Source organism: Solanum verrucosum, unplaced genomic scaffold (assembly GCF_900185275.1).
Source record: "Solanum verrucosum unplaced genomic scaffold, falcon-dt-bn FXZP01000137.1, whole genome shotgun sequence".
Taxonomy (NCBI): Eukaryota; Viridiplantae; Streptophyta; class Magnoliopsida; order Solanales; family Solanaceae; genus Solanum; species Solanum verrucosum.
In genome coordinates this window covers 1,211,140-1,235,442 of record NW_026020405.1, presented here as the reverse complement: position 1 = coordinate 1,235,442, position 24,303 = coordinate 1,211,140, and the positions used below count along the sequence as shown (strand labels likewise).

The window sequence follows — 24,303 nt, the reverse complement described above, 5'->3', positions numbered from 1 at the left end:
CTAAACAGACAAATAATGAAATGACCCATTTCTTTTTTTGTTTCTAAATTATCTGGAAATAAAATGGATAAGGTACATTCAATCAGAGGTACACAAACACTTTACCTTTTCATAGTTAACACTCACTACATAGCACTAGCTATTCTCCCAACAAACTGGAACACAACTTCAAAGGATGATTCATCTAAAACCAATTCACTATTCTATGACACCAAATCAACATGTATTTTTTAACAGAACAAGCCATTTCCAAAGGAAAGACCTCGTTCGCTGCCTCTGCAAACCAAATGATTCAAATTCAGACTCAGAAGAAACTCCACCTACGCCGCCTCAAGGAGACTCCCGTCAGCAGGAACTGCTTGCAAGGATAGCCCAGCTTCAAACACAAAAAGTTCGTCTAACTGATTATTTAGACGAAAGATCTGCTTATCTATCACAGTTTGCTGAAGATGCCAATACTGAGATTGACCAAATTGGTGAAAACGCCCTCAAAGAGCTTGATGAAGCTGGTGAAAGGGTCTGTCATACAGAAAATGAAAAATTTTAATTCATCCAAATACACAGCTTTTGATTTATTTTTTTTCCTTTATTTTTGGTACAGATAATGGGAAATATAGAGAGCCAGATGCAAGCTTTTGAAGAATCAGTAGAGTTAAACAAACAGGGGATCGAAGAGAACGAGAAGAAGCTGGCGGACTTTGTAGACCAAATGGAGGAGGAGAAAAATGAAGGGCTTTTCTTTAAGAACTTAGGGCAAAAACAACCAGTGGATAAAGCAAAAGATAAGAAGGAAACAGAGAAGATGAAGCAACTCAATAAAGAAATTGCCGAGTCAAATACTAGAAAGAATATCTACCTTGCACTTATGGGCCTTGTGGTAGTTGGGATTATGAATGCCTTGATCTCTTCACCGTCTGACCTGGGAAAGAGTGCAGTTCTTGGAGTGATCTTGGTGGGTTTGCTTTCTCAAGTCATCTACGAGCAGAAAGTGTTGTCAGAAACAGAAACAAAGCAAAAGCAGACATCTGAAGAAGAAAAAAGGTGAAATCATCTCTTCCACTGATTGTACAAAAACAGCAAAATGTTAAATATTAATGTAGCATGAGCTATAACCTCAAATAAAACGTTATTATTAGAGGCTGATATATCATGCCAATTTTTCTCTTGCATCAGCGTATCCAAGTCCCATGGCAACTGCAGCCACCAAAGTTGGATACAAGTAGGATGCTTTATATTGATCAACAACATAGGACATGTCAACTTATACTTTATAGAGATAGGGGTGGGCACCGGTCGGTTCAGTTTTTCATATTTTTTTTCAGTTGTTTTGCTTTTCAATTTGTGAATGAGAAAACCAAAACCTAACCAAAAATAATTTGGTTCACTTTTTCCGGTTGTCTTTAATTTTGAAAAAGGTTCTGCCAATTCTTTTTTCCTCAATAATGAATGGGGTAAAACGGAAAAAAAAATTGGGCAAAATCAAAAGATAACACTTATAGAGTAGCCTGGTGGGAACATTCTCTTCTCATTTCCAGTAAGAAGTAATACCCTGATACCAGTGTGATCAAAAGCAAAAAGCGCAAAAAAGCTCTAAGGTTAAGCGCAAATAAAGTGTGGGCTTTATAAAAAAAGGCACAAAGGGAGAAAAAATATAAGTATATATGTTTAATCCAAGACTAATAATTTGTAAGCATGAATGACAAATATATGAACAAAAAAATTGAAAAATTATTGCGATAAGGTGAAATATCAATTGTTTAGTGTCGTCTCTTCAAAAGAGATTCATTGGCAAGGAAAGTATGCCTTAGAACCATGATGACGCCACTTAAGCACACATTAAGCGAGGCCGAAGCACTCAACACGTTTTGAGCCTCTCTTCAAGGCTTAAGCGTGCCTTTGATAACATTGACTAATACACAATTTAGTTTAACCTCTAATTTTGATAATTTATAAAGAGGCGACGAAATATTTGGAGGCCTTCGTTCAATTGGAATGTAACATTATTTGATGAAGAATTGGAATGTAACATTTTTATTTGAAGAAAATGTTTAATAATCAAAGAGTTATGTGCTTGATAACCAAAAAATAGTCGGTGTTTTTAGCACTAAGGGATAGAAGTCCGAAATCCAAATATGAATATCAGCAGCATATCTCAAGCACAAAAGTAGAAGCTATGATCAAAGTCCCTGCTTCACTAAGTTCCTAAATGGATTGTGAATTCTTTTCCCTAAACAATAATGTAGCTATTTCGAATGGTCGATCTAGTGATCCCAAGTACTATCCTTTTGTTTTACAATCTGATAGCAATTCTGTCTTAAAAAATGTCAGTGAAGTAAAATGTGAGTCAAATAATCTTTCTTCCTAACTTCATTTAAGCCTTTCACATTTTCTCTAATTTGAAAAACTTGTAGCTTCTTTACAAAGATACGAACCCATAGCAACTTATGTTTTATGTTAGGTATAGTAGGTGAAAAGCACAAAAAAGCTCTAAGGTCCACTAGAGCTTTAAGCAAAAAGTGCAAATAAAACATAGGCTAATGAAAAAAGGCACAAAGGGAGAAAAAAGATACAAATATATATGTTTGGTTCAAAACTAACAATTATAAGCATGAATGACACATACATGAACAAAGAAATTCAAAAAAAAAAAATTATAATAATGTGAAATATCAATTATTTAGTGTCGCCTCATCAACAGAGGCTCATTGGCAAGGATAAGTATGCCTTATAACCTTGATGACAACACTGAAGCACACCTAAAGCGAGGCGAGGCGCTCAACACGTTTTGAGCCTCGCTTTAGGGCTTAAGCGCGCCTTTGACAACACTACTTAGGTAACAAACTGCTACTGGTCCTGGTTCACAAGCAGGCCATTCGCTTTAGGGCTTAAGCGCACCTTTGACAACACTACTTAGTGCATGCACAATTTCCCTCAAGAGTTCCAAGGTCTAAAAGAAACACTGCAAAGTCAAATTGACAAAAAAAAATCCTGCTTGCACGGAACACCCAGGGTGGCATAATCAAGGGAAACATCTTCAAAATGGAGATGTCTGATTTGATCTATGACAATCATAAATAACCCCCACGTCCCCTCCCCAATCAGGTAGGCAATAAGCTTGATTCTGCCGTACCCATAACCAATTCTTTGGATGATATTTTTTTGTTTTACCAACATGTGTAGATAGCAAAAGAAATCCAAGGACAATAACAATACCTTAACATTAAGAATATCTCATCCCAATAAACAGCCCAATTTTGTTGCACAAACATCTTGGTTGCCTCTACTTTCCCTTCATTTTTCTGCACCAGAAAGACATATGGAATAAAGTTTAGTACTTTACTAAACAAAAGCATAATCAAGGTTATCAGTAGATAGGAGATGCAGGGAAGTTTTCACTGCCACTCAGCTAGAATTGAGTTGGCAGCATATTTTTTTCAAAATTCAGTATTTTAGCTTCTCAATCACAAGAATACCATTCAACCTGTATCAACCACAGAATCTTAAATTGCTTCTGAAAAGAAAAACACACCTGATTAGCAGAGCATTGTGCTTCTGGTTAGATATCCCATTTTGCCAAAATGCAAAATCATCTACTCACCTGACTTGAGTAGAGAGCTCACTTACAACTTAAAACAAGAAATATCATATACAGGTCCAACAAACTTGGCTTGATAGTGAGAGTAATAATGGCAGCCCTGCAACCATGAAGATATGCTTCTCTTAGTACATTGTGAGGTTACATATGCAGGAAAGCAAATCTAGGATACTGAAGAGCAACAGAAAGGAGATTAGACCTGCAGCTGAACTTCATGCTCAGGTTAGAAATTGGTATCAAAAACCCACCGGGTGTGTACTTCATAAATATCGTGTTAGAGCTCAGCCATAAATAACTGCTCTGACAAGTATATTCCATGTAATTGCAGTTGGACGGATTTTCCTATTAAGGGCATCACTAAAGAATAATATGGCATCCGACATTCTATGGCAAGAACAAAGCCCCTTAAGAGTAATATTATAAGAAATAATATCGGGCTGAAACCCACCTTTTAAAATGAGAGCCCAAACTGCTGAAGCGTTTTTGCAGTCTCTAGCTTTATAAAATCCCTCCATAAGGGTGTTATATGTGACGAGATTCGGGAGACATTCCCATTGGCTCATGCTCAAAAAGAGCTGCAATGCGTTATCAAGGTTTCCAGCAGAGCAAAGGCCATGAATTATAATGTTAACCATGGTCACATCAGGCTTGAATCCCTTGCTAACAATTTGACTCAATAACTTCAGGGCCAGGTCTACTTTTTTGCTTTGGCAAAGGCCATCCATCAATAAGCTATATGTTATCATGTCAGGCGTCCACCCTTTCTGCAGCATGTCCTCCACAAGCTTATAGGCGTCACCAAATCTTTCAGCTTTGCATAATCCATCAATCAGCACATTATAGGTTACTACTGTTGGCGTACAATTCCGACTACTCATTTCACCAAAAAATCTGAGTGCGTCTGCAATTTTAGATGCTTTGATGAAGCCATTGATTAGAGCATTGCAAACATGAGAACTTAGTGTACATCCCTGTTTAGCCATCAAATCAAGTATAGCATTTGCTTCTTTTAATCTTCCTTCTCTGCACAACCCCTTAACAATAGACGAGTATGCATATGAATCCATGCATCTTTCTCCTTGATTTTCAGCTTGCAAGACCTCCAAAGCCTTGTTCAGATACCCATTGTTACACAACCCTTGAATTAGGATTCCATAAGATGTTGAATCAGCAACAACACCATTCTCATTCATAAGCTTCCAAATAGAAACCGCTTCATCCACCATTCGATTCTCAAACAAACCTCTCATCAATATATTATAACTAGTAACGTTGCGACAATCTTCCTTCCCCATCAGCTCCCACAACTCAAAACACTTCATAATCTCCCCGACCTTACAATAACCATTAAGCAAAGCACCATATACCACAACATCAGGTGATAGTCCAGTCTCAATCATTTCCTTAAAAATCCTCTCAGCCCCATTGACATTGCCCAATTCACACAAACCATGAATCAATGTACTACACGTGAACAAGTCCATTTTTTGTGCATTTTTCTTCATCCTGTCCCAGAGTTCCAATCCCTCATTAAACTTACCACATCTACATAAACCATTAATCATGACATTATAGCTAACCACATTAGGGTAAACATTCGACCCACTTATCAACCGCGCCCAAATCATCTTACCACTATCATAATCACCACTTTTCAAAAATACATCAATTAGAATATTATAACAGGTCACATCTGGATACAACCCTCTTTCAAACATTTCATCAAACACCTCTAAGGCCTTACCCAAATGTCCATTCTTTGCAAGTCCATTGATCAAAGTTCCATAACTATACACATCTGGCATCAACTTACTCTCCCACATCCAATCCAACAACTCTTTCGCCTTATCAAATTGCCCCTTTTTACAAGCAAGTTTAATCAAAACATTATAAGTTTCCAAATTTGGAGACACACCCATTGTTCCAAAATACTTGAAAAACAACTCAGCTCTACTCAACTGATTCGAAACAACAAAAGCATTAAGCAATGTATTAAAAGACCTAACCCCAGGTATACAACCAAAAATATTCTTCATATTCTGAAAAACTTCCATAGCTTTATCAACCATGGAATTCTTCGCATACCCTTTAATAACAGTCAATGCAACATCCTCAGAGCATAAACATTTCTGGGTTTGAATCATATCAACGATTCGGGTCATGTGAGGGATGAATCTTTGGTCGGATAGTTTCCTGAGAATATGGTGGAAGATAATGGAGTCGTGAGTGTAATTTGGGTGTTGAGAAGCTATATCGAATAAGGAGAGTGCTGCGTTGGGATTCTTCTCGGATTTGAGAAGCTTTAAGAGGGATTTTGGGGAAAGCTTCTTGGGTAACATCGCCATGAGCTGAAGGAGTTCTCTTTGTTGGATTTTTGAGTCTCATTGTTGCATTCTTAGCATTGAAATTTAAGTGTGATTTCAATAGGAAGAAGAAATCTTACTGCCGGTGTAGATTTCTGGTTTTCAAAACCTCCATTTTTGCTCTTTCAGCTGCTGCCTCTGAGAGTGAATTTTACTTTGCAAAAAGAGTAGCGGCGGCAACTTACAATGCCTAATGCCGAAAGAGATTTGAAAGTAATTTGGGAGAAGGTATTTCGAGAAAATTGAAGGAAAGGTATACTTTAAGTTTTGAATTAGTTATTGGTGACTATATTGACCAACAAAAGGTCAAACATACTTAAACACTAAATTAAGTTAATTGTGGACTTAATTAACATTTTCAAAACTTATAATCTTTTTAAAAATATAAAACAATCCCCCTACTAAATAAACAAATTTTCCACTCCCTTCCCCTCTATCAAATCTCACGTTTCTCTTCACTCTACTGCAGAAAGCTTTCATACTTCCCTAAAATTAAAAATTGCTTTGATTGGAACAATCAATTTCTCCGGCAACTTTCAACTTCCGACGGCAGTACTTTGAACTTTCGATTCTTCTATTCTAACCATCCAAAGGAACAACAATTTGCAGGTAAAGCTTTATTTTTTTGAAAAAAATTAGGGCTTTTTAGGTTTTTTTTTTTTTAATTGCTTTACAATTTGCATATACTCTTCCCTCAAGAGCTGCCTAGGTTTTGCGCGATTCATGTTGAGACAATGAAGCTTTTGCTTGTTTATGCTTTAGCAAGTGGACCAACTGATTGTTCTAGGAAGAGCAAATCGACTAACCCCACCCTATGCTTTAGGACAGTTTTTGGCAAGATTTGATTTTTATTTGTTTTTTTTGTTTTTTGGGGTACTTGGAGAGGATTAGTGGGGTTAGTTGATAATTTAGGTGAGATGGGGAAGAAAAGAGGTTTGCCCAATTGGGTTCCTGATGGGTGGAAGGTGGAGGTTAGAACACTCAAGAAAGGAAAGAAAGAAAAGGTGTCTCTGCTTTCTTGTTCATTCCTCTTTTCTTAATATTACATTTGTTTTTGTTGTATTTTGCTTTTGGGATGATAAAGATTGATTATTTTTGTTCTATTCATTTCTGATCTTCCATTGCAACTGCTATTTTTGGCTTAATTTATACTAATATGATACAAAATCATAACTTTGCTTCCCATAACTATTTACCTGATTGTGTAACTAAGGGTTACTACTTTGTGTCTTCCTCTTGTTGGATAAATTAGCAAGCTTGATGTCATGCTTCATCTGTATAGACAAATCAGGCAAAGTAATTGAACTTAGTAATGAATACTTTGTTGAAATGCATGCAAGTTGATCTAAACATCACTATTAGAAAAAAAAGAAAAAAAGGGCAAGTTTTGGGAGTTAGTCTTCTTGCTCTAAACAAGGTTTTAATTGAAGAGATGTTAGTTTGCTTTTATGGTTGAAGTAGGTAAAGAATTCAACATGCACTTTTTTGTTGAACCTTGTAATGCCTAGACAATATAAGTATATGAAATGTCCTAGTTCTGGTAAAAAGTTTATCTTATATTTATCTTTTGAAATTAACTACATTAGGGCCTCCCCTGTTGCAATAGATGACATATTTGTTACAACAGATGGGTTATTTGTTGCAACAAATGAATTATCTATAGAATATTATATTATATTGGATTTATTAAATTTATTGCTATCTTTTTTTAATGATGCACAATTGATTATAAATTTTTCATTTTTTCTATTTGTAGAAAAATGGCTTCCAAAAGAAAAACAAGTGAATCAGTCTTTGATAAATCAAGTAAAGTAGCTAAAGTACAAACAACATTGGAAGAACTTGTTGTACAGAAACAAAATGAAAATATGAAAATTGTAGAGGAGGTAGATAAAAATAAAAATGACGAAGAAAAGGAAATAAATTATGAAGATGGAGATGATGAAGAAACTAAAAATGATAAAGAAGATAAGGAGGAAGGTGAAAAAGAAAGTGAGGAAGGAGATGAAGAGGATGGAGATGAAAATGAAAGTGATGAAGGAGATGATACTGAAAGTGAGGAAGGAGATGAAGAGGATGGAGATGAAAATGAAAGTGATGAAGGAGATGATACTGAAAGTGAGGAAGGAGATCAAGATGTTGTCAAAAATTTTAATATTGACAAGTTTCAGGTAGAGATGCCTATAGATGACCCTACAAATTTGACAGGTGATTTTGTTGTAAAATCAGCCATGGGTGCCAAATTTGATGCTTTTAGAACGATATTGATGAATGAAAAGTTGGAGGATTTCTTTAAGTCTAGCTGTTTTGGATACTTTTTTTATCTGCCGAAGGCTAACAATGCACATTTTCAAATGAGCATGGTGTATGATCTTCTCAAGCGCAGGATCAAGTATAAGGGAGCTGATGATGATGCTTTGGAGAATAAGAACAAGAAAATGGATGAGATTTGGATAAACTACTGTGGCATGCCAGTTTGTTTTTGGCATGAAAGAATTTGCCATAGTGACTGGACTGAGATGTCATTCTCCTTCTGAACCTCTTCCTAAAGTTGCACGCTTAAGAAAGCCAAGAGAAAAAAAGATATCTAAATCAGTCAAGGTTGGCAAGAAAGGTAAAAAGCCAGTCAAGACAGTCAACACCAAAACCAACAAAGGCAAAGAAAAACTAAGTAATGAAAATGAGTTGTTGGCTATTATTGGACCTAGTTATAAAGCCAAAGATTTGATAGAAGATCTCCAAAGCAAAAAGGTTTTAAAGAAGCACAAAGAGCGATTGTGCTTAGTTTGGTTTGTGCATGCCATTTTATGGGCTAAAGACATCAACAATGTCATAGATCTTAGTTTGTTTGTGCTTGCTCAAGATTTGGATGCATTCAATAATTACCCATGGGGTAATAATAGTTATTTCTTGACTGTCGAGTATTTGATGTCAAAGTTATCACCGAAGACTAACAATTTATATGGCTTTCCTTGGGCTTTCATGGTAAACTTCACCTCTAATTTTAGTATTTTATTTATCTGTGTTATTGAATAATTATTTTAAATGTTTACTTTCATCATCTTTATATTTTTAGGCTTGGGCATTTGAAGCAATTCAATGATTACTCGAAAGTAATTTCTCAGCCAAGGTTTCTTAGGTGATTGTCTTCCAAGAACAACCCAAAAATAAATTTTGTTGATCTCTTCGATCCTCTTCATGATATAGTAAGTCTTCCATAGAATAATATTTATTTAAATTAACTGATTATCTGTTTTGCTTTCGTTTAGTTTTCTCCCAATATATGACTCATCTATAATCATTTATTGCAATAGATGGGTCATCTGTTGGAAGAAAACATAACAGTTTGCTACTGTTTTGATTTTGTCCAACAAATGACTGATCTGTTGCAATAGATGTGTCATTTATTGGATGAAAACTTTATCATTTGTTGCTATTTTATTTAGGTTCAACAGATGACCTATTTGTTGCAACAAATAGGTCATATATTGGACAAAATCTAAATCTTTTTTTTGTTGTTTTGCTTTCGTCCAACAGCTTACCTATTTATTACAACAGATAGGTCATATATTGGATAAAATCTCAATCTTTTTTTACTGTTTTGCTTTCGTCCAACAACTTACCGATTTGTTGCAATAAATGAGTCGTCTATTGGACGAAATCTCAATAGCTTGCTGCTGTTTTGCTTACTTCCAACAGATGACCTATCTGCTGCAACATATGAGTCATCTGTTGTATAAAAAAATGATCATTTACTACTGTTTTGTTTTCTTCCAATAGATGGCTCATCTATTGCAACATATGGGTCATCTGTTAGAAATAAAATATATAGGTAAATATTACAATAAATATTTTATCTATTATAACTTATAGATTAGTTTTAATATAAGTTATTTTTTATTATAAATTCTACATCCATGGCTTGTTCCCACAGAGCAAGAGTTGCAAATGCCATTCTTTTTAACTCTAGAAATTATTGACACTAAATCAGACCCTATAGTGGATCTAATAAAAAAAGCATTGGCTGGAGCAACAACGATCAGAAGTGAAGCACCTATTGTTTCTGGTGATGCTGATGATGTTGCATTAGATGTTAATGTTGATGTTAATATTGATGTTGATATTGGTGATGTTGGTGCTAAAAGTGGTGGTGAGCATGTTGATGATGATGGTGGTATATATGGTGGATTCACCCCTTTCAGTGGACATACCACATATTTTGATCCTTCTTCTAGCTCATGTTCTGCATGTAAATGTGAAGAATACAAAAACAAAGAGGGTAAGTTAATATCTACTGGTGAAGATGTGAAGAAGTCTCTTGATGCTCTTACTAGTGCTGTTAAGAAATTGATATCTAAGAGAGGTGTTATTCCATCAATTTCCAAGATATTATCAAATATGAAAAAAAGACAACAAATTGCAACTACTCCCCTTCCTTGCAATGTTGAGTCATCTTCAGAAGCCATAGAAGAGCAGCAGAAGTTGTAGATGATCTGAATTGTTGAAGTCATATTTTGTAAGGTGAAGAACCTGATATTTTGTAATTGCTGATGACAATATCTTATATTTAATAGATGTCCAGTTATTTTATCATGAATTCTATTTTGTAAGCTGAAAATTTTTATATGAATTGTAATTCATGAACACTTAACATGTTTAGTTAATCATATTTTGTAATTGCCGATGATAATATTTTATATTATATAGATGTTCAGTTATTTTATCATGAATTCTATTTTATTTTTAGATTTGTAAAAAGTTAAATTATACTATTGAAACATATGTTGCAACAGGTTATAAAATGTCGTAATTCATTTGTTGCAACTGATGAATCATCCATTGCAACAAATGAACATATATGCTTGATTATTTTCAATGGATGGATTATCTATTGCAACAGATAATACATATTAGACATTTGTTGTAACAGATTTCGATATTTGTTGCAACAAATGATCATATTTATTTGATTATTTTCAACAGATGTGTTATTTATTGCAATAGATAGGTTATCTATTGTAATTGAACTTATAATTGAACTTCATTTATCACTAATTATGGGTTAAAGAAGCATTTCATATCAAAATAATCAATTGATCACTTTATTTAAGACGAATACAGTTAGCTGATCATGTAATTAATCTATAATGCATTGAGATTATAATTAAACTTATAACTGAAATGTAATTATAATTAAATAATTTTATTTATCACTAATTATGGGTTAATGAAGCATTTCATATCAAAATAATCAATTGATCATTTTATTTAAGACGAATACAGTTAGTTGATCATGTAATTACTCTATAATGCATTGAGATTATAATTAAACTTATAACTGAAATGTAATTATAATTAAATAACTTTATTTATCACTAATTATGGTCTAATGAAGCATTTCATATCAAAATAATCAATTGATCACTTTAATTAAGACGAATACAGTTAGTTGATCATGTAATTACTCTATAATGTAATTGAACTTATTAATTAAAAGATAATTATAATTAAAAAACTTTATTTATCACTAATTATGGACTAATGAAGCATTTCATATCAAAAAAATATAAAGTCAATTGAAAATGATCAAACATATATGCTCATCTGTTGCAACTGATGCTCATATATTGCAACAGATGAGTATATATGCTTGATTATTTCCATCGGATGAGTCATCTATTGCAACAGATAATACATATTAGATATTTGTTGTAACTGATTCCTATAATTGTTGCAACAGACAATCATATTTATTTGATTATTTTCAACAGATGGATTATGTATTGCAATAAATAATGCAATAAATAATGCATCTAATGCAAAATATGTAAAGTTTGTTGCAACGAATGAGCATAACTAGTATATTGTATATTATAAGTCTGAACATACAAAATTAGCCAAAATGAATTACAATTATCATATTCATAACTAAGTACAAAATAGTTATTTCACTATTACAATAATTATGAAGCATTTCGAACCGGGCATGTTGTTCTCTTGTGTCCAATATTTTTACATATTAAACACTTATTTTTTCTTGTTGGAAATGATTCCCCGACTCCACGCCTCCTCTTTGTTCGCCTTCTTCCCGGTTTGCTTGGGTCAACATATGGATGAGGTATTTCTCTCTCCAATATCTCCAAAGGAACAATCCAAGAATCTTTAGGAGGCACCGGATTAATTTCCTCACAATATTCAATTATGTATTTTTCCACCGAATAATATGAAGACGAGTACTCATAGATCTGATTTCCAAAATGTGCACCATATTGGGATCGAAGCACTGCCATAGCATGTGGACAAGGTATTTTGTCCAAGTCAAAAACTCTACATGTGCACATTCTTCTTTGAAGATCGATCGTGGCAACATCACCATGACCGTTGATACTAAACTTGTAATTGGCTATTTGATGGGCCAATAACTTATTTCCCAAATTGATATTCTTTGATATTTGTTTTTCCATTGAAGGAACAAATATGTTTGGTGAGTTGACCAACTCCATACGCCTTTCGTGAAATAATTTTGCAAATCTCATATTTATTTCGTCAAACAAAGCGATGATAGGAAATTCTCTTTCAACTTCAAACATTGCATTCACGGATTCAGCAATGTTTGAGGTCATAATATTATACCTATAAAAAAAATAACTTAATAAGATATATAATTATATTAAACTTAAACAAGATACTCAATATATAATATTGTACCTATTTCCCGGGCAAAATGCCCTGCTCCATCTATGAAATCCAATTGATTCGAGATGTTCGGCTACTTTGGGTACCATATCCCTTATTTGATTGAAATGGTCATAGAACTCAACTTTATTGTACGCTTTCGCTGCATTATAAAAATGAGATACGACCTTTGCATTGTGAAAATTGTTTCGAATATTTTCTCCAAGGTGCCTCATGCAACAACCATAATGAGCTGATGGATACACAATTGGAACCATCTTTCGAATACTTGAATGCCTATCAGAAATTATACACAGCTCATCGGTATAATCTACATAACTTCTCATTTGTTCAAAAAAATATTGATATGAGGCATCACATTCTTTATCCACTACACAAAAAGCCACTGGAAAAATATGATTCTCTGCATCTTGCGCCACCGCCGATAGTAAAACTCCTTCATACTTGCTCTTCAAGAATGTCCCATCAACGGCTATGACTTTTCTCAATTGTTGAAAACCTTGAATCCAAGCCGCATATGCTACAAAAAAGTACTTGAACTTTCCATTTTCATCAACCTACAATGCCGTTACTTCCTGGATTTGCGGACTCAAGCATATAACGGTATGCATCAAGCACTCCATACCCGTGCTCATGTGTTCCCCTAACCAAAGACTTTGCAATCTCCCTACCCTTATATATCTTCCAATAACTCACCTTACAACCCAATTCTGTACGGAGTTTATTGGTCATATCTCTTGTAGATGGACCTTTACCATTAGGAAAGCTATTTTTGAAGTATTTACCAAGGACTTTTGCTGTGGCATGTGGATTATGACTCGTAATATGCTCTGAACCACATGTGTGATACTTTTTATAAATTTTAATACAAAATCTGTCAGAACTTTTGAATTTCACAGCCCTCAACCACCACTTGCACTCTGGATATGCGCATTTAAAACAATACACACTACGCGAATTAATCACCTTTGCAAGTCTGAAATCTTTTTTCAAGCAAGCAATATGCAATGAAGTGACTAGTTCGTCTTTGTTCTTGAATGTCATTCCTATGTAAAAACCTGTCTCATCATATTGAAGATTGTTCAACTGTTTTAACTGAGAACTGTCCCCTACATCAACAATAAGTGTAGGTGTCTGGTCCTCCTCCACATCATGTCCAATCTCATCATCTAGAATATTCATGTTCATCTCATTCAATTCATCATTTAACAGATTTTGTTGGTCTTATCCTACATTTTCATTCTCTATCGATTTTTCAACAACGTACACCCTTAAAACGGACAGAGTTGCATCACTCAAATAAGCACTCAAACGAAGTTGATTGCTTTTCTTAAAAGGCAGGACCCTCTGATTTTCAAAAGACTTGTGCATGTAACTGATGACAAGATCATTTGGTTGACAATTTAGTCCACAATAGCTAATGATTGAGTTCACAAAATCATTATACAAAATATCCCTTTGAACGGTCATCAATATTGACTCTGACATGTCACCAACCTTCCAACGCCAAATAAATCGATTGTTTTTCACAATCCATTCACCATAACAATCAACAGCTATTGTTATTGATTCTTCCATTAATGGTACCTAAAGGAATTTATTAAAAATATTTAAAAATGATTGTATAGTAAAGTTGAGTGGCTATATACAGTTAAAAATCATATGCACAATCATTATCCCAACAAGTCAATCATCTATTGCAACAAGTAGGTCATCCGTTGCAGCAGATGATTCACTTGTTGCAACTGATAATTCACTTGTTGGATACATGTCCAGAACCAGAACTTTATCCAACATGTAAGTCAATTGTTGTAACAGATGAGTCATTTGTTGCAACAAGTAATTGATTTGTTGAAACATGTAATTGATATGTTGCAATATATGACTTATCTGTTTGGACAAATTTCTGATTTTGTCCTAGTTTGGCCTAGTACTGTAACATGTATTCAACGGTTAAGCCATTTGTTGCAACAGATGAGTCGTCTGGTGCAGCAAATGACTCATATGTTACAATAAATGGCTCATCTATTGTGACAAGCTTCTAGTTCTTTCCCAGCTTAGTCTGATATTGTAATACGTATCCAACAGGTAAGCCCTCTGTTGCAGCAGACGAGTCATCTGGTGCAGCAGATGACACATCAATTGCAATAAATGACTTATCTGTTGGGAGAAACTTCTGGTTCAATCCCAGCTTGACATGATACTGTAATATGTATCCAACAGGTAATCTATCTGTTGCAATAGATGACTTACATGTTGGGTACGCGACTGTAAAATTTTGAAGAAACACTCAAACTATCAAAATAAAAAATTAGAGTAAAAATCATTAGTGTACTTACCAAAATCACCTATGATGTAGTGTGCAATGATATATGAATGAAAATTCGTCTGAAAGCAGCAGTACAATGTGATTATCAACTGAAGAAGAAAAAAGTGATGAACAACCAGAAGAAGATGGTGATGAACAAGAAGAAGAAGAAGAAGAATAAGAAGAATGATGATGGAGAAGAAGAATGAAGAAGAAGAGCAGCAACAATGGAAGAATAAGCAAGAGAGAAAAGGAAAAACTGAGCCGTTGGTACACTTTTTTTCCCTCCATTTCTTATTATTTAGGATTTTATATAAGATGGACTAAAGTTTAAATAAAAAAACTTAGGGATAAAAAATGCAATCCCTTAATTCTTAATTTAAAAATTGTCACCCCTACTCAATAATTAAAACTTGAGTCACCAATCCCTAATTTTGAAACTTTTCTATAACCCTTAATTAATTTTCCCGAAATTTGAGGGCCTAATTGGAAAAAAATAATACTATATTTTTAGAAGATTTATATATAAACTAGGTAATGTTGCCCGTGCTATGCACGGGCACGGGCCCAATAATATAAATGGTATGTTTTAGGGCTAATAACGGAGATTTTGAAGCGATTGTTTGCGTGGATAAAGGAATAAGTTTTTTTATCACAAACTTGTACTTTATTTGACGTTATTCAAGTCACAATAAGACTATCCACATACAACATTTTTGAAATATTTTATGTTGTCAATTATCATAATTTATAGTATTTTTACGATAGATTCACTTAAAGAATGAGTGGAATTTTTTGTATTTTTTTTCAAAACATATTTTATGTTGTCAATTATCATGATTTATAATATTTTTACGCATTTTTTAAATATAAAAAACCCAAAAAAAAATAAGACAAATAAATTAAAATGGACCCAATATATGTTATTTTTGTTGTCTCAATTTATGTCACACAAATAAACTTTGGAGAGTCATCCAAATTTTAATTTTTTTTTAAAAAATGTTTTAAGTTATTAATTATTGTGATTATAATATTTTGATGTAACTTTCAAATAACCAACATTACTGGTCACTTTGTCCTAATTTATGTGATATGGATAAAATTACAAAATTAACCCTTTTAAAATGTCTTTAAGATATTTTAAGTTGTTAATTATTATTATTTATAATACTTTTTTGGTAATTTTAAAATGATATGTGTTATTTTTTCTGTCCTAATATATGTGTGCTTGAAAGAATTCTGAGAGTGAACCTATTTTATTATATAGCTTTTAAATATTTTAAATTGGTAATTATTGTAATTTTTAATGTTTTTTAAGTCATTTGTAAATGATATATGTTGCTTCATTTGTCCCATTTTATATAGTATAAATAAAATTCCCGAAACCAACTAAATTTTAAATATATTTTTAAAAATATTTTAAATTATTAATTATTGCGATTTATAATATTAAAAAAAAAAGTACAAAACTTGTATCAGCCTAAAAAATGACCACGATAATTCGAAGCCTACAGAAAGCAATATGGTTGTACGTAATTTTTAAATACTTAATATATATTACTCCACTTGTCTCAATGTATGTAGCATTGATAAAATTTCAAGATTCAATCAAATGTTGTTAATTGTTAACATTTATAATACATTTTACGTAGTTTTCAATAATTTCACATTAAACAATACATATTACTACTTTTGTCTCATTTTATGTGACATTGATAGATTAATTTTAACAATCAGTCAATTAATTTTTTCTATTTTTTTAATAAATATTTTAAGTGGTCAAAATCACGATTTATTGTATTTTATACATAATTTTTAACGATAGATTAATTTCAAGAATTAATCGAATTTTTTTATATGTATTTATTTTTGAAATATTTTATGTTGTCAATTATCATGATTTATAGTATTTTTACGCAATTTTTAAATATAAAAAAAATTAAGACAAATAAATTAAAATGGACGCAATATATGTTATTTTTGTTGTCTCAATTTATGTGACACAAATGAAATTTGAAGAGTCATCGAAATTTGCATTTAAAAAAAAAATGTTCTAAGTTATTAATTATTGTGATTTATAATATTTTTATGTAACTTTCAAATAACTTACATTGCTGGTCATTTTGTCCTAATTTATGTGATATGGATAAACTTACAAAATTAACCCTTTTAAAATGTCTTTCAGATATTTTAAGTTGTTAATTATTATTATTTATAATACTTTTTTGATAATTTTGAAATGATATATGTTATTTTTTCTGTCCCAATATATGTGACCCGGATAGAATTTTGAGAGTCAACCTATTTTATTATATATCTTTTAAATATTAAATATTTTAAGTCAGTTGTAAATGATTTATTATATTATATATATATATATATATATATATATATATATATATATATATATATTATATTTATTTCTACTATATAATAAAAGGGGTTTTATTATGATATTATATATTATATAAAATCCCTTTTATTATATAGTAGAAAAATAAATATATATTATATATATTATATAGTAGAAAAAATGATTTATTATATTATATATTATATAGGGAGTTTATGATGGGACACATAGAATGTCCCATGATAAACTCCCTCTTATATAATAGTAGAATTACAATTACAAAATTAACCATTTTAAAATGTCTTTAAGATATTTTAAGTTGTTAATTATTATTATTTATAATACTTTTTTTGGTAATTTTAAAATGATATATGTTATTTTTTCTGTCCCAATATATGTGACTCGGATAGAATTTTGAGAGTGAACCTATTTTATTATATATCCTTTAAATATGAAATATTTTAAGTCATTTGTAAATGATTTATTATATTATATTATTATATATTATATAAACTCCCTTATAGTAGAAAAATAAATATATATTATATAGTAGAAAAAATGATTTATTATATTATATATTATATATTATATAGGGAGTTTATGATTGGACATCACAATGTCCCATCATAAACTCCCTCTTATATAATAAGAGAATAAATGGTTTTATTAATATTGATAAGATAATAACATAATTTAGTAAAAAATACGATTTAGTATTATTTTTTTTGTTTTATGTTAAAATTCAAAATCTAATTGAAGTCCATTTTTAACTTTTCTCATATTATAGCTAACTCCTCCCTTGCTAAGCAAAGTTTCAGTAAGAGGTCATGTACTGGGGAGTCGTTTGGTGGCTGAATAGAATTATGCAGGTATTAATAATATGAATATTAGTTATGTAGATTTAGTTATCCAGAGTTTAGTTATACATGTATTAGTTATCATAAGAAAATCTCAATCATCAATTTGTTATAGCAATTACATGTCTAACAAAATCATTTTGCAATAATAGTGGCTTGTTAATGCTTCAAGTGTTTTCAACAACACCCATTTGATTTAAACTCACATGTCAAACAATATATATTAAAACAACAACATATCTATGAAATTCATTTTGCAACGGTTCTGATTTTCTAATGTTTCAAGTTTTTAAATAATAACTATTTGATTTAAACTCACTTTTCATATTTAGAATTGAAGATCCACTTTTTCAATGTATTATACTCACTTGGTATTAATTCAAAAAAATACTATCATACAACAATGATTAAGAATAATAACAACAGCATATCAGTGTTATCTCATAAAGTGGGGAAAAAATTTATGAAGATCTTACCACTACATTGGAAGTAGAGTGGTGGATACCCAAGACACTCATCTTATGAAAAAAAAAAACAAACCAAAGTAATGAGAAATAACATAAAAGTGAAAAATCTATCGAATCATCCTAAATAATGGTAGGCATTACAATTATATATAAGCCAACAAGGCGAAGTACCGACACAACTCTACAAAGTTGTACCAATAGCATTGAAAATCGTATTATGATATTGAGCTATTCACCGGTAAATAAACATGTGTACTATGCGTGTCCTACCTCCTCCTATTTTCAATTATTTTGCTTTAGTTCTTTGGTCAATTTTTCATATTTTTTGTCATCTTTTTCTTTTTCGATTTTTCATTCTCTCCATTCTCACTCTTGGCGAAGAAGGAGAAGGAGAGACTTAGAAATGGAGGTATTACATTTTTAGAGAAGAAGAGAAATTGAAATTAGAGAAAGTGATTTGATTTCCGAGATGGTGCATAATTTGGTGATAAAATTTCACATTTGACTACAAATTTGGAGGTAACTTTTCATTTCAATGAAAATAAAGAATCAATATCTCATCAAAAAAAAAATTAAACCCATAAACTAAAAGGAAAGCCTAGCCAGCAGCTGCGCAGCTCTCATGGCAGCTATGGCCACTGGACGACCTCCTTTCGAGGTTGTCCAGCCCGCCCCACCACCCCAAACCACCACATACGCCACCTTTTTTAATTTCAATACTATAAATCCTAAACAATCTGCTCTAATTAACTAAAAAACAATCGCAAAATCAATCGAAATAATTCATGGAGAACCTACTATCAAGTTTTCAATGGAGGAAAGACAAGACTTTATGATTGAAGAGAGATTGCATCAAGCAGTGATGTTTAAATTATCCCATGGTGCGCCAGATTTGAAGGTATTAAGGTCAATTTTACCGAAACATCTTGGTACCAAGGGCAATTGTTTAATTGGCTTACTTGTCCCAAGACAAATTTTGTTGAGATTTGATCAATATGAAGATTATGTACTAGCTTTATCTCGTTCAGTTAATTATTTTTTCTACAATGGAGAGGAGCACTAATGTAGAGTTTTTCCATGGTCCATTGGATATAATCCTAAGGAGGAAACGACATTAGCTGTGGTTTGGATTTCTTTACCGAACTTATCTCCAAATTTGTTTGTAAAGAAGTCTCTGTTGTCTATAACATCGGTAGTTGGGAAATCAATAGTTATAGATAAAGTTACTCAAATCAAATCAAGACCTAGCACAGATAGGGTCAAGGTTATACTTGATCTAATGGAAAAACTTCCAAATCGTATAAGATTGCAGTTTGTGGATGGAAAATCTGGTAAGTTAATCGAGGTTTTTCAGGAGATTGTATATGATAATCTACCTTTGTATTGCAATTATTGTAAGCACCAAGGTCATGATGAAGATAGTTGTCGTTTTATCTCGAAAAGAAATCAAAATAACAAATAAATTGATGATACTAGTTGCTTCAAAAGGTACTATCGATAGTGAAAAGTATCAAGGTGATGCAAGAGAAACACTAAATGAAAAAGAAAGGTTGTAGATGTCGATCAAAGTAAAGCTACTTCTTTAGATCGACAGTTGGTTGCTGTCACTTCTGAGTAAAATCGTGCACACTCAATGGATATTGTTACAAGTAATATTGGTGTTCAAACAACTACCGAAAACAAAGGGAAAACACCAAGAATTGGGGTTGATGCGCCGCGAGTTGGTTCAGGCAAAAAAATAATGAATTCAGGACACAAACTAATGGATACTTCTGATGTTGAAGATGTTGAAAATTCTGGGCAGCATATTTTGCAAGTTGAAACCAAGAATGCAACTAAAAATTGGACATTGGTTGCACACAAAAATTCAACTAGTAATCGGAGCCTTTCCCCGACTAATCAAAATAGTTCTCCATGTAGTGAAAAGGGTGCGATTGGAAATTTTCATGACGGTGAGAAGAGGCAAGATATTAGTAATGCCTCAAGAGACCTATTATGTTCGAATAACTTTGATGTTTTATCGATGACTACTGGAAAGCAAGTAAAGTTAATAGAGAATGACAACGATTTGATCCAAGAAAAACAGGTCTCACCACCTACTTTGAATAGCAAATTAAGTCCAGAAGATCCCATATTTGTGCCTAAATGTGTGATTGCAAAGAAGAATGAGTCAAGGGCCTTAGTGTCAAATACAATTGATTTGGGCGAGAATTCTCTTGAGGAAGACAATATGCTTGATTTGGGTGAGGATTCTCTTGATGAAGATGAGGAAGATATGTTGGACATATGCTTTGATAGAGTGTCTAAGGAAGGAAATATATCACCTAGGCAACAAAGAAGTGGAAGTAACAAAAACAAAAAGAAGACACATGGAAGGCAATATAGTTGGGACGGTAAAATGACTGAGGAGTTTGTTCCAAAGCACCTACCGATGCGACAGGCAAAGCAGAACCATTTGATGATATCAATAGGTTCAACAAGATACAATAAATCCATAAAGAAAGTATGAATTATCAAGTGTTGTTGGATAGGTTTGAAGAAAAAGACAAGAGAAAAATACTTCAAGTTACTTTTGATAGGCAATCAATCTTTTTTCATTCATGAGTTTGTAATAGAAAGTTTAAGGCTGATAACTCAACTTTCTTCTTGATTGGCATATTTTTACATTATTTAAGCATTCTCATTTGTAATATCATCATGGAGTGTATTACAAACTCTGTGGTGATCAAAAAATATTTAGTTCTCTCTAACTCTTATTTTCTTCATGCTTGTTAGGTAGTAGACGTTAGGTACTTCATTAGGATTAGTAAAGTAATGCCTAGCCCCTCTTGCTTGCACTTATCCCTATTAATATTTTTATGTTTAATAAAAGGCCACTAGACACTGTCTAGTGGTAAATTTGCGAGGAAAAAAAAGAAAAAGGAATTTACCATTGGAATGAAAAATTACCTAGCATTGAAAATCGTACTACACTATTGAGCCCTATTCACCGGTAAATAAACATGTGTCCTACCTCCTCTAATTTTCAATTATTTTGCTTTAGTTCGTTGGTCAGTTTTTCATATTTTCCGTCATCTTTTTCTTTTCTCACTCTTGGCGAAGAAGGAGAAGAAGAGACTTAGAAATGGAGGTGTTATATTTTCATAAAGGGAGAGCAAATTGATGGAAAATTAGAGGAGTAGTTTGACTTTCAAGATGATGCATCAATTTGGTGATAAAACTTCACATTTGACTACAAATTTGGAGGTAATTTTTCATTCCAATGGTAAATTTCTTTTGACTTTAATAAATAAGGAATTAATATCTCATAAAAAAATAATTAAACCCAGAAATTGAAAGGGGAGCCTAGAAATTTACCATTGGAAAGAAAAATTACCTCCATTTTTTAAAGTCAAATGTGAAGTTTCATCACTAAATTGATGCACCAGCTCGGGAGTCAAATCACTATTGTTTAATTTTCCATCAATTTGATCTCCCCTCCGAAAATGTAACACCTTCATTTCTAAGTCTCTTCTTTTCCTTTTCCGCCAAGAGTGAGAATGGAGAGAATGAAAAATAGAAAAGAAAAAGATAGACGAAAAATATGAAAATCTGACTAAAGAACTAAAGCAAAATAATTGAAAATAATAAGAGGTAAAACACATTTATTTACCAGTGAATAGGGCACAATAGTGTGGTACGATTTTTGATGTTATTCGTACAACTTTGTAGAGCTGTGTTGGTACTTCACCTTGTATATTATATATAATTGTAAAATAGTATGTTGTAAAGCTTATATTGCCATATTCTTTTGCACAATTAACTTAGATGCTTAACTTTGCCATTGCCAGTCAAAACTTGGAAGCATTATAGGTAGGCTTGAAATGCTGCAAAGATGTATGTTAATATATTAGACGACGTTTGAATGGTTTGTGAATAGGACCTCTGAATTCCTCCATTTTTTTTAGTTTGGTATTGGGCTGGTACTCAGATGCAATAGACAACGTTATGAATTAACTTGATATTTTATGTTAGACTTCAGATGGTTCTTATGAATATTTCCTTAATAACTCATATACTACAATTTTGTTCTTTTAGTGGGTAGAACTAATTTTGCACTTGTAGGATTCTTTGATTAGAAATTTATAGTTCCCACGATAATGGATAATTCCTATTCGTATACGCCTTTGTTGATGTAAAAGAAAGACCGTTTCTTTTCTCATATGAAAGGTGTTTTTTGGTCTAAACTTGGATATTTATTCAACATACTTTTGCCTCAATAGAATTGTGATGTATTGATAATGTTTGTAATTGTGTATCTTATGCATCTATTGCTTTAAAGTGTACAATGTTGGACCCGTGCTCGAGCATGAGCCATACCCTTCTAGTAATAGGATATGACAATAATAGAGGTGTAAAAAACCATAGATACTAACCAAACTCAAAGGATAAAAAACTATAAGAGTAATACCACCAATAATAGTATGACTAACAATATAGAAAAATAAGCAAGAGAATGCTCAACTATCTAACTAACTTTCCACCCTTAATTATATGTGTTCTTCATAACCATCTAAGATCATCTTCTTGGTAAGCTAAAGTTATCTAACACTAAGTACCAATAAAACGTTTTTCGGAAAATGATTACAAATTAAACAGGGACGACCAAATGGGATGTCCCATAAAAATTTTTACATTGGATTATCTGACCGAGACCCAAATTGACCAGGTCTATCTTAATTCATCAAACTTAAAATATGTTGATCATGACTCAATATTAATGCAATTTATTTTAATCTATTCAAATTCAATCAAACCAATAACATATTTAACAAATCCATTTTGCAAAATAGTGTCTTGCTAATGTTTCAAGCTTTTTCACAACACCCATTTGATATGAACTCACTTGTCATATTCGAGATTCTAGATCACTTCTTCAAAGCATTATACTTCAGTTGCTATAAATCGAAAAAATGTTATTGTACAATAACTAAGAAGAAAAAAGTCTGAATTACCTAATACCGAACACTGGTTAAACTTTTTTTTAAAAAGTGAAACGTATTAAATGAAGACGATCAAATAGAGAGTCTCGTGAATTTTTTTTATTGGATCATCTAACCGAAGCCCAAATTCACCTAGTTTGTCTTAATCCATTAAACTTTAAACATATTAGATCATGACCCAATATAGTAATTTATTTAAACCCGCCCAAATTCAATCGAACCTTCTATATAAATACCCCTTCCCCTCACCCCCAAACCTCACTCCTCACCCCCACAAAAAAGAAGGGCTTGTAAAAATTTCTTCAAAAAAACCAAAACCAAAACCAAAAAAAATAAAAATAAAAGAGAGGAGGGATTTGTCAAAGGCAACAGAGCAAAGCAACCAAAAGGTACACATACAATATTTGCTATGTACTTTTAAATCTATTTGTATATGACAAAAAAAAAAAAAAAAAAAAAAAACTCATTGATGAGCACCTCCGCTATTAGGGTTAGGGTTTATCCTTTTTCCGGTGGAATTTCAGCTCCGGCGTCTGTCATATATGATCATGTACAGATAACTTCTAGCCATTTAATCTTAAAAAAGACGATTTGATAATGCATTTAACTGAATTTAAGTTTATGTATCTGCTTAATTCTGCTTAAAGTTAGTAACTGCAGTTGTTGATAGCCTAGATCTATC

At 32.3% G+C, this 24,303-nt stretch overlaps 5 protein-coding genes across 7 annotated transcripts in view; 2 read left to right on the top strand and 3 right to left on the bottom strand.

Moving 5' to 3' along the window:
• Positions 1–24,303, bottom strand: part of LOC125840365 (high mobility group B protein 1-like) — a 285,818-nt gene that overhangs the window by 255,160 nt on the left and 6,355 nt on the right. The gene's annotated exons all lie outside the window — the stretch shown is intronic.
• LOC125840361 (uncharacterized) lies at positions 140–1,167 on the top strand. The gene is made up of 2 exons (XM_049519326.1): positions 140–517; positions 602–1,167. The coding sequence occupies exons 1-2, from the start codon at positions 176–178 to the stop codon at positions 1,043–1,045; spliced, it is 786 nt and encodes a 261-aa protein (XP_049375283.1). The 5' UTR covers positions 140–175; the 3' UTR covers positions 1,046–1,167.
• On the bottom strand, positions 3,546–6,112 carry LOC125840335 (pentatricopeptide repeat-containing protein At3g09060). The gene is made up of 2 exons (XM_049519296.1): positions 3,795–6,112; positions 3,546–3,695 (listed from the first exon to the last, which is right to left on the bottom strand). The coding sequence occupies exon 1, from the start codon at positions 5,938–5,940 to the stop codon at positions 3,877–3,879; it is 2,064 nt and encodes a 687-aa protein (XP_049375253.1). The 5' UTR covers positions 5,941–6,112; the 3' UTR covers positions 3,546–3,695; positions 3,795–3,876.
• Positions 11,922–13,836, bottom strand: LOC125840317 (uncharacterized). Its single transcript, XM_049519276.1, has 3 exons — positions 13,351–13,836; positions 12,667–13,211; positions 11,922–12,591 (listed from the first exon to the last, which is right to left on the bottom strand). Exons 1-3 carry the CDS (start codon positions 13,834–13,836, stop codon positions 11,922–11,924), a joined length of 1,701 nt encoding a protein of 566 aa, XP_049375233.1.
• LOC125840350 (AT-rich interactive domain-containing protein 2-like) overlaps positions 23,916–24,303 on the top strand; it is a 165,851-nt gene continuing 165,463 nt past the window's right edge. For both annotated transcript variants that reach the window (XR_007443729.1, XM_049519312.1), the window contains exon 1: positions 23,916–24,010. The gene's annotated coding sequence lies outside the window, so the exon portion shown is untranslated. The remainder of the gene's footprint in view (positions 24,011–24,303) is intronic.